The following is an 11385-nucleotide window of genomic DNA, read 5'->3' as shown; positions in this document are numbered from 1 at the left end:
TTCACATTCCCCCAAAGGAGAGCGACTCTTCCCTCCTGCAAATGCCAATAGCTTACCTGATTAGGGTGGGGCATTGGGGTCCCTCTCCTCCCCCACCAGCGCTGGGCTTTTGATGGGCTTGACATTGCTGATAACCACACATTCTGTGAGTTCACGCCTGCACTAGTCATGCCAAGTCCAGAAGTCAGAGAGCCACAGCTCTCCTTCCCGCCTGCTGGTTCTCCCATTCTTTCTGCCTTCTCTGAGTCTTCACTAGTGTGAAGTCGATGCAGATGACACCCTACATCTGAGTACTCATTTATACTGGGCCCCTGGACCAGTTATGAGTCTCTGCGTTACCTGCTATCCACTGCAAGAAGAAGCTTCTCTGGCCAAGGGTGAGAGCAGCATGCATCTTCTCCGTGGGACTGGGGCATCTGGGGCATCTGGCCTTTTCCAAACTCCTACTCGGCATTTTGAGATAAGGTCTTGCTCTGCATCCTGCCCCAGCTTGCCTGGAACACCTGGTGGTCTTCCTGCCTCCATCTCCCAAGTGCTATGATTGAGGGTAAAATCCAATTATGCAAAGCTAAAAGTTTGTTGGGGTTGGGGATTTAGCTGGGGTTGGGGATTTAGCTCAGTGGCAGAGTGTTTGCCTAGCAAGGGCAAGAGGTGGAGAGTTTGTCCAGCAAGCTCAAGTCCCTGGGCTCGGTCCTCAGCTTAAAAAAAAAAAGAAAAAAAAAAGCAAAGTTAAAAGTTTGTTGTATTGTTTATAGATAAAACAAGGATGGGAGAGCATAAAGAGCCACAGAGGCTTCGGAGACATTTTGTGGGCTGCAGGAAATAGTTGCCTTAATTTTCATCCACAAAAGAAGTAGTAAAAATCATGCTTTATGACTGTGTTGGTATAAGGACAAATATACGGTTACATGGAAAATATCTTTGGCAGTCTAAAACTTTTTGGTCCTTATTTCATAAGACAAAACATTTTTGTACTCCTTATAACTATTCTGGGGCGTCCCCAGGTATAAGCTACCCTGTTTTTTTGTTTTTTTGTTTTTGTTTTTTTCCTCCAGACAGGGTTTCTCTGTGTAACTTTGCGCCTTTCCTGGAACTCGATCTGTAGACCAGGCTGGCCTTGAACTCACAGAGATCCTCCTGGCTCTGCCTCCCGAGTGCTGGGATTAAAGGTGTGCGCCACCGCCGCCCCGGCTAGCTACCCTGTTTTAAGGCTAGGTCCGCCTGTTCAGAATTCAGAGTATTTTTTTTTTTTTTTAATTTTTTGCTTTTCATTTTATCTTTATGTGTACGACCGTCTGGCCTGCTTGTATGTGCACCGCTTTCGGTGCAGTGTGTGAGGAGGCCGGAAGAGGGCATCTGTTCTGATCACACAGGACCGGGGTTGCAGGCATGTGTGAGCTCCAGGTCGGTTACAGAACCTGAACTTGCGTCCTCTGAAAGAACAGTAAGTGTTCATAACTACTGAGGTATTTCTCTGGCGCCAGACTAATGTTTCCTTTGTCCTTTTTTAATTTATGTGCATTGGTTTTGCCTGCATGAGGTGTCGGGTACCCTGGAACTGGATGAGACGGCCGTGAGCTGCCCTGTGGGTGCTGGGTATTGAACCTAGTCCTCCGGAGGAGCACTGAGCCATCCCCCAGCTCCAGACTAATGTTTCTGACGCTCAATGGCTCAATGAGTGACTTAGCATTCACGTTCTTTCATGAGTGAAACAACACGGCCAGCTATAGAGCTGAGATCTGTAATCTGTGTAACGAATTCTGAAAGGCTCTGTATCAACAAGGACGTGGAATTCGCGTGGTTCTGAAAATTTCAGTTAGGTATGCAGAGCCTTGGTTGTTGTTGTTTTTTTAAAGTATCACATATACGCGCTACTTTAAAAGCCATTCATATACATTATACTTTTAATTTGAAACCGTCTTTTCAACTTTGATTTTGATAGAAACCTTTGATGAAAGGGGAAAAAAATAACGGTCGGCCTCGCGCTGGCTGCACTCCTGCTTCCTGATTGGCTAAAGCCCCTAACGGTAGAACCACGCCCCCTTCTGGAACGTTCCTTCGAGTGCTATCCTCGTGCTTTTCACGCTGGCTCTCATTCCGCGGTAAGGTTCTCGGGGTGGGCGGCCTCTGGCCCACCGCCACCTACGCCTTGTTCTTCCCGGCGGCGGCGGCGGGGGCGGCGCGATGGAACCCGGTGCCTCTGTGGGCTAGGTAAGTGCTCTCCCGGGTTACCTCCTCGCACCCGCGCTTTTTGCTTTGTTTTTTGGTAATGTTTTTAATTTTTAAGTAATTTTTTGGTGACTTTAATGTATGCCTGGAATTCGCTTTGTGTAGGATGCTGGCCTTCAGGTCCCGGTCCCCTGGCCTCAAGCCTCGCTAAGTGCTGTGCTTGTCAGATGAGTTTACCATCTGGCGGGGCTTAGGAAGAGACTTTTTTCTTCTTCTAAATTCCCGTTTTTGCGTGGTTGCGGGCGGCCCAGTTGTTCTTGCCTTAGCGGGACCTGTTCTGTTTGTGTAGGCTTTGCAGGGGCCGGCCTGCAGGTGGCGCCCTGCAGGACCGATTTTTGCCTCAAGCGAACATTTTAATGTTTGGGTCTCTGACCGAAAGAGAAGAAAGCCGTCTTCCGCGCCTCAGACGTTAGAAAGCGGAAGAGTCGAACGGAAACGGCTGGTAGGGAAGTAAGCGTCCAACCCGACCGGGGCGGGGCGGGGCAGGGGGCGGGGCGGGGCAGGGGGCGGGGCGCGCCGAGGGCGGGGCGGGGCAGGGGGCGGGGCGCGCCGAGGGCGGGGCGGGGCACGGCTCAGCAGCTAATTCAGAGCCCCTCGGACGGGGGCTGTACTTCCCCTACATCCCGGAAGTGACGGCGGCGCCCTGGCCTTTGCCAGGCCCGTAGCTCCCCGCCGCTGCTCTTACCATGGCCCGCCCCCTTGGCGTACCAAAACAAGAAGGCTGTGGCTAGGGAGGCCTGGGGGCGGGGCCCGCTCGCGCGGCGTAGCGGGTTGGGCGCAGGGCTCTGCCCAGCACTTCCGCCAGCGGCTAGTCGTCGGACCCGAGGCATGGAGGTGGGCTAGCGCGCTGCAGCAGGGCCGAGCCGGGTGAGAAGCGTGGGCGCGTGGTGGGGCGCGCGGCATATCGTCGCTGGTAACTCGCGCGCTGTGCGCGGCCCTCGGGAAAGGGCGCCTACTCCGACCCTACTTTCGGGAGAGCAGCGCGCGACGGGAGCTGCGGCGACCTCGGGCGGGCAGTGCTTGGTGCTTCCCGCAGGCCAGGCCCGCCGCGGGATCCCTGCCGTTCAGGCTTCAGCGCCGCCGGCTCTGGGCTGCGATGCAAGGCGAGGGCGCCTAGCAGAGCCTCGGGACGAGGGAGGTCCCTGGGGAAGGGGCCGGCAGGATGTAGTCCTCCGTCCAAGTGTCGCTTCCGTACGGGCACCGGGACGCCTGCCCCGCGACCCCAAGCGTTGCAGTGCTGACGACCTCCCGCACGCCCACCGCAGACACGACCAAATGCCCACCTGGCTCCCTATGGGGGACAGACAGCCCCTGGAGGAGTTAGGGCATCAGTGTTACAGCGTTCCCCTTCGTGCACCGTAGTGTGTCCGTCTGCGGATGTGTCGTCTAACCTGACCGAGGTAACTCATCAGGTGACACTGTGCAAGGTTGATGTACGGCGCAGGTGAGATGCTTAATGTAAGGGACACTTTATCAATTTTTATTTCATTTTTAATTTCAGAAATGTCCTTTTTGGGGGCCAAAGTGTGAGTGTATCTGAATGCAGAGCCTCATCTATTCACAAACAAGCCCAGCATTCTCAACAAAGAAGATCACTTCTCTGTAGGACATTTGCCAAGGTAATTGTCTTTTTAAAACAATCACTTTTTTTTCCGTTTTTTTTTTTTTTTTTTTTTTTTTTTTTTTTTTAAATAATTATTGGAGTACTGGAGTTACAAAAATATAGAATAGATCTGTACCCTGACACTCCCAATTGCGGAGGTAGGGGCAGACAAACAGAAATCCAAACCACCTTGATCAGGAAAGAAGGGAATAAAAAACGTGCAGGATAGAGGAGATTCTCAAAGACCCTGGAAGAGAGACAAGTCTCCCAGATTGCTGACATTCAAGGTTACTGTCTTTATTAGCTATTAGGAGTTTATAGTTGGTTGAAGAGCCATGAGTATAGAGCAGCAATTTGTTGTCAATCTTGTCAAATAGCAGAAAATAATCTTACTATTTCTTGTTTGTCTTACTATATATATATTTAGTTTCTGGAAGTTTCTAGAACTGCTTTTTAGGAATATGAATTTTTTTTTACCTTTTTAAGTTATTGGAAGACTTCAAAATCAGTATCTTGAAGACATTAATTTGTGTTTTTCTCTGATTTTGCATCAGTACTGTGTAGTTTCAATCTGTTTGGCACATAGTGGCACATACCCATTATGGTGTTGAGTAACAGAATGTGTTCAGGTTTTTTGCTGCTGTTGATCAAATCCAGGGATTACATGAAAGACAAGTACTCTGCCACTATGCTTCATCCCTGCCCAGCTTTCAGATTTGGGTTTAATCAGTTTTGATAAGATGGCCAGCAAAACATTTTAGAGGACTTGGATCACAAGCAGAAAGTATGCCTGTTCTACATAAAGAATAAGTCTTGAGTGTTAGTTTTTCTCCTTTTAAGTGGCCTCTTTTCCTGTTCTAGGTACAGAATGAGCACATGCTGTTGGTGTACTCCAGGTGGTCCTTCCACCGTTGATGTCCTAAAGTGCTATGCATCTAGCACTGGTTCGAGTGACTTTCAAACAGCTGATGAAGACCTCTGCTACTGCTTAGAGTGCGTGGCTGAGTACCACAGAGCCAGAGAGGAAGTGCCATTCTTGCATGAGGTAATTTGCAGTAGCGCCTAACCAGGAAGATAGTACATGGAGCTGTCAAAAGCATTCAGGGAAATGGGTTATATGACCAAAGCTTTGGAATCTAGTACAACTCTAGTATCTAACTTACCAGTACATAACAGTTGCTGTAAATACTTAACTGATGGACTTGAATTGAAACTTTAAAAGTACAGTTTTATGTCAGTTGTAGTTATTTTGGCATAAAACAGTTTTACAAAATATTGTCATTTCTAGCACTCAGGAAAGTAGGTCAGGATAATTGTAAGTTGTAGGCCAACCTGGCCTACCTAGTGAGACCCTGTTTTTTTGTTTTTGTTTTTAAGATTTATTTATTTACTATGTATATAGTGTTCAACCTGCATGTATGCCTGCATACCAGAAGAGGGCACCAGATTTCATTACAGATGGTTGTAAGCCACCAATGTGGTTGCTGGGAATTGAACTAAGAACCCATGGAAGAGCAGCCAGGGCTCTTAACTGCTGAGCCATCTCTCTAGCTCTTGTTTTCTTTTTTATTGAAATGCTTATAAACTCTAAAGGCAAGCATGTTAGGTTTATTACATTTATCTGATGAAGAATAGTACATGTACCATATATAGGGAAGTATGTTTGGCTTATATGATGTACATATGTCTGTTTTTGTGTGTGCATGTATAAGCCAGAGATTGGTGTTGCATGTCTTCCTTGAATGAGCTCCACCTTCTATTTTGAGACAATTTTTTTACTGAATGATTTAGGTAGGCTGGCTGGCTGGCCAGCCAGCTCCAGGGATCCACCTGTCTCATCCTGGCACTCTATTCCAGACATGCCGGTGCACCACCCAGCTTTCTAGATAAGTACTAGGGATCGAAATTCAGGTCCTCAAGCTGGCAAGGAAAGCACTTCACTGAGCATCTATCTCCGCATCCTTAATTTTTATGCTGAAACTATCCCATGTCTTTGTGCATAAACTTATATTTAAGGAAAAGTACCCCCACACTCCTTGAGACAAAGACTGGCTTTATACTCGCTATGTAGCTAAGGAGGACCTTGAACTTCTGGCCACTTGTCTCCACCTGAGTACTATTATTTCAGGCATGCACAAGACAAGAAAGGCTTGCTTTCATGCCTTTGACAAAGAAGCACCAGCTGTTTCTCATTTAGTTTGGAATAGCTTATAGTTAGTTGATTATATTTAGACGTGTGTAGCAAGACAGCCTGATAATGTGTAAGTTTCTCATTTTCAGTACTTAGGCTGTAAAGGACCCATGTTTAAGGACTTAAAAAAAAAAAATCACATAGGTCTATCTTGTTTGGCTCTTAGATTTACTATACTGTGTAGCACGAATCTTAAAATGTCTTATTAATGAAAATAAACCTGGAGCAAGGTATTGGGATGAATGCTGGAAGATCAGAGAAGCAGAACAAGCCATAGCCACCTCACTTTGCCAATTCCTCCACTGATCTGTTTCCTCAAACTGGAAGCTTCTGTGTCCTCATTTCCAAGTGGATCTCAGCTGAATTGCTGCTCTAAAGCCTAAAAGCTTAACCAGCCTCTAGTTCCTGGTTTTCATGCCCTATATATCTTTCTGCCATCACTTCCTGGGATTAAAGGCGTGAGTCACCATGTCTGGCTGTTTGCAATGTGGCTTTGAACTCACAGAGATCAGGATGGATCTCTGTCTTCGGAATGCTAGAATTAAAGGTGGGTGTGTGCCACTATTTTCTGGCCTCTGTATCTAGTGGCTGTTCTGTTCTCTGACCCCAGATAAGCTCATTAGGGTGCACAATATTTTGGGGAACAGCATCACCACAATACTGTGTTTTTACAAGTTGAAGGTTTTGTGCTTTTGCTTTGAACAAAGCTTACCAGTGCCACTTTTCTAGGAGCATGGACTCAAATCCTCTTTTTTTTTTTTACCTTTTGTAATTCTCCTGTTTTGAACTTTTCATTGTCATGTTCTGGTGAATTGTGATCATGGATTACTGATCCTGCTATTGTAACTGTTTTGGAGGGCTGTGAATCATACTCATGTAAGGCAGTGAGAGCTCTAATCAGTAAATGTGTGTATCCTACCTGCTTTATTGACTGGACATTTCCTGTCTCTTTTCCCTCTCCTTAAGCTCCTTTAGTTCCTGAGGTAACAGTTTTGAAATTAGGTCACCTACAGTGGCCTGATGTGTTCAAGTAAAAGGAAAAAATAGCACATCATCTCTCAGGCAGAAGCTAGCTGTGCTTAATGAGGAAGGCATGGTGAAAGCCAAGACATGCTAAAAGTTAAACCTTATTACCAACTTCTATAGCTAAGTTGTGAATGCCAAGGAAAAGCTCTTTTTTATTTGAGACAGGATGTCCAGCTCACATTGCTCTCAGACTCCCTGTGCAGCTGACAATGACCTCCAGCTTCTGGACCTCTTGCCACCACCTCTCCTGGGTTTGGATTTCAGGCCTGTGCTATCTATCACACTCAAGTCTATTGATGCTGGAGATGGAGCACAAAATCTCATGCTTGCTAGGCAAGCACCCTTAACAGCTGAGCTACATCATAGCTCTTGACCTGTTCTTGCTTTTTCAAAACTAAATTTAGGGGTGTGTCTTCACACACACACACACACACACACACACACACACAGTATTTTTGGACTGAAATTATGTAAACAACTTTTACGTGGGTTGGGAAGCCAAAATGGATGAGACTCCTTTATTTCAGTGTTGTAGTGGTAGAAAGTGAACCTCTAGCTCCAAGTTATGTCTAAGTATGTATGATGTGTGCTAGCTGCTACTTTAAACTTCTAAATTAGTTACTTATTATCTTGGTTTTTCAAGACAGGGTTTCTCTGTGTAGCCCTGGCTGTCCTGGAACTTGCTCTGTAGACCAGGCTGCTCCTGGAACTCATCTGCCTGCTTCTGCCTTCTGAGTGCTGGGATTAACGGTGTGCCACCACCACTTCTAAATTTTTGTACATAGAGGAAAAGGATTTCTATGGGAAACACAGCATATTTTGCTAAGATAAAAAATACTGTTTTCATCTTTTTTTATAGGTTTTATGGGAATTAGAAACCTTACGCCTCATAAATCACTTTGAGAAGTCTATGAAAGCAGAAATTGAAGATGATGATGAATTATATATAGTAGACAACAATGGAGAGGAACAGCTATTTGACTGTAGTGGCCAAGATTTTGAAAATAAACTCCGAGTTCCTCTTTTTGAAATACTGAAGTACCCTTACTTGCTTCTGCATGAGCGTGTTAGTGAGTATCTTTTTCTTTTTCTTTTCTTTTTTTTTTTCCTGAGACAGGGTTTGTTTCTCTATGTGGCCATGGCTGTCCTGGAACTTACTCTGTAGACCAGGCTGGTCTTGAACTCAAGAGATCTGCTTGTCTCTGCCTCCTGAGTGCTGAGATTAAAGGCATTCTCCACCACTGCCCAGTGACGATACAGACTTTTTAGACAAGCTCATTTCTCCACAGGACTCTGCTGTTCATTATGGGTTTTTTAGTAGCAGGCCTGGCCCCTGTCCACTACATGCTAGGAGTCTTCTCCCTTACCTTGTTATTGTCAAAACCAAAAATATCTCCAGACATTGTTGAATGCTCCTTGTTAAGAGGGGAGGGGCAAGATGACTCTAACCCAGTGATTCTCAATGTTGCTAATGCTTTGACCCTTTAATACAGTTCTTCATGTTGTGGTGACCCCCAACTATAAAATTATTTCGTTGTTACTTTATAACAGTTTGCTTTGCTACTGTTATGAATTCTAATGTAAATATCAGATATACACGATATCTGATATATGGCCCCTAGGGGTTAAGATCCACAGGTTGAGAACCACTGCTCCAACCAGCTGTGGTGTATACTTGGAATGCCAATACTAGGAAGGTGGAAGCAAGAATGTCCCCTTTGGTCACATAGAGACCTCCAGGCCAGCCTGGGTTGTATGAGACCTTATCAAAGCAAGTAGAAAACCACACAGCTGGTCTATAGCAGTTTTCATCAATTAGTTGGCATGGCATGTTGTGGTGGTTCCAGTTTGGGTCTTATATTTGCATTTCTTACTAGGAATCTCAGTCCAGGATGGCCTTGAAATCAAAGTCCTAGCTTAGCCTCCTGAGTTGGGATGAGAAGTATGGGCAAACATATTTACTAGGTATAAAGAGACATTAGAATATCTAATATCTAGCTCATATATTCTCAGTAGTTACAGATGTGGTTTGGGGCCAATTTGTTTTTGAGTGACTAGGGATAGCACATTGAATTTGGTTGAATTTATTCTCTTAATATAAAATAGTTCACTTGTACACACAGTTGTGGTTTTTTTGTGCTGTAATGGGGATTCAACCCAGGACCATGCATACCTTAGTCATGCACTCTCTATATCCCTAACTGCTTAGTATTGTCTATTTTGAGACAGCATCTTATTGAGTTGCTCTGGCTGGCCTTGAATTCACTCTGTAGCCTAAGCAGACTTTGAATTTTCGATTCTTCTTCTTCTTTTTTTTTTTTTTTTTTCAGAGCTGAGGATTGAACCCAGGGCCTTGGCGCTTGCTAGACAAGCACTCTACCACTGAGCTAAATACCCAACCCCGAATTTTCGATTCTTTAACTTCAGCCTCTCCAGTAGGTGGGATTATGGGCTTATACCACCAGGCCCATCTATAACTTTTTTTTGCTGTGTTACTTGAGACCATATAGTTCTCCTATAAATATAAAACACACTTTATGCATTTTTTAAAAGATTTATTTATTTATTATGTATACAGAAGAGGGTGCCAGATCTCACTATAGATGGTTGTGAGCCACCATGTGGTTGCTGGGAATTGAACTCAGGACCTCTGGAAGAGCAGCTGGTGCCCTTAACCTCTGAGCCATCTCTCCAGCCCTTTTTTTTTTAAAAAAAAAAGATTTATTTATTATTATGTATACAGTGTTCTGTCTGCATATATATATATATATGTCTATGGGCCAGAAGAGGGCACCAGATCTCATTACAGATGGTTGTGAGCCACCATGTGGTTGCTGGGAATTGAATTCAGGACCTCTGGAAGAAGTCAGTGCTCTTAACCTCTGAGCCATCTCTACAGCCCTGTATCTAGATTTTAAACTAAGAGCCTTTTTTTTTTTTTTTGAGCTGAGGATCGAACCCAGGGCCTTGCACTTGCTAGGCAAGTGCTCTATCACTGAGCTAAATCCTCAACCCTAAAAGCCTTTTAAACATTTTCATTTAATATTTTTTATATGGGTGTTTTGCTTGCATATGTATCTATGTTTCCACATATGTGCCAGTACCCAAGGAAGCCAGAAGAGGATGTTAGATCCTTTGGAACTGGAGTTAATCGCTGTGAGCCACTGTTGTGAGTGCTTGGAATTGGATCCCAGGTCCTCTGGAAGAGCAATCAACACTCCAGCCCCTTAAACATACATTAAATAATAATGTACCCATAATACCAGGTTTGGAGGATGGCCCAGTAGTTAAATGTGCTTGCTGCTCTTGTAGAGGACCTAAGTTCACTTTCCAGTATCCACATGGCAGCTCACAACTATCAGTAACTCCAGATCCAGGGGATCTGACCCCCACCTCCTTCTGATCTCTGGGCACAAGGCAGGCATGTGGTACACAAACATGCATTCCTGTAAAAAATACTCATATACATAAAATATTTTTTTTATAATTTATTTAAGTCTTTAAATTTTATGTACAAATGTACATAAATTTTGGCTGCATATATATCTGAGGGAGTTGGATTCTTTGGAACTAGAGTTACAGACAGGCATGAGCTGCCATATGAGTACTGGGAATTAAACCTGGGTCCTTTGAAAGAGCAGCCAGTGCTCTTAACCACTGAGCCATCTCTCCAGCTCCACACATAAAGTATTTTTTAAAAATTTAAAAATCCATAAATATATATAAATGTGAAGATTATGTATACTTTCGTGTATTAGCAGTATTATAGGAGTTTCCTGTAAGCTGACCTAGTCATAATTCCCCCTCCAAAGATAACTACTATTACTATAGCATACTAGTTTTTGAAGCTTGACAAATTAAAATTGACTTTTAAATCTAATAGAGGAAGTTAATTGATGACTAAGTGAAATTGAGACGAGCAGCCATTAGGAGAAGCACTCTTGTTCTTACTCCAGTCAGGTGGACCAAATATCAAATGCAAGGCACTGGACCTATAACCTATAACCATGCTTCTGAGATAGTCTTTGGAGATAATTATACAAGGTATAAATATGTTTTAGTACATTTTATTTTATGTGCATAGGTGTTTTGTCCTTGTGTATGTCTATGTGAGGGTGTTGGATCCCCTGCAACTGGAGTTATAGTTGTGAGCTGCCATATGAGTGTTGGGAATTGAACTTGGGTCCTCTAGGTCTTCTGAAGGAACTGCCAGTGCTCTTAATCCCTGAACCATCTTCAAGCCCCATGTTTTAGTACAGTTTAAATAAGAGGACTAGTCTATGCATGATAATGAACAGCAGTCTGTCAGAACTGGAATGTAACTCAGGATGTTTAC

General features: G+C 44.4%; 1 protein-coding gene across 1 annotated transcript in view; it reads left to right on the top strand.

Moving 5' to 3' along the window:
* Window positions 1-2866: 2866 nt before the first annotated feature.
* Setx (senataxin) overlaps window positions 2867-11385 on the top strand; it is a 54533-nt gene continuing 46014 nt past the window's right edge. Inside the window, 4 exon segments of the mRNA XM_036183356.1 lie at window positions 2867-3096; window positions 3731-3848; window positions 4694-4877; window positions 7909-8119. Coding sequence (XP_036039249.1) covers window positions 4701-4877; window positions 7909-8119 — 388 coding nt within the window. The 5' untranslated portion in view covers window positions 2867-3096; window positions 3731-3848; window positions 4694-4700.

This window comes from Onychomys torridus, chromosome 4 (genome assembly GCF_903995425.1).
Source record: "Onychomys torridus chromosome 4, mOncTor1.1, whole genome shotgun sequence".
NCBI classification, from domain to species: Eukaryota; Metazoa; Chordata; class Mammalia; order Rodentia; family Cricetidae; genus Onychomys; species Onychomys torridus.
The sequence above is the reverse complement of the archived record's forward strand: the minus strand, read 5'-3'. Positions and strand labels throughout refer to the sequence as shown.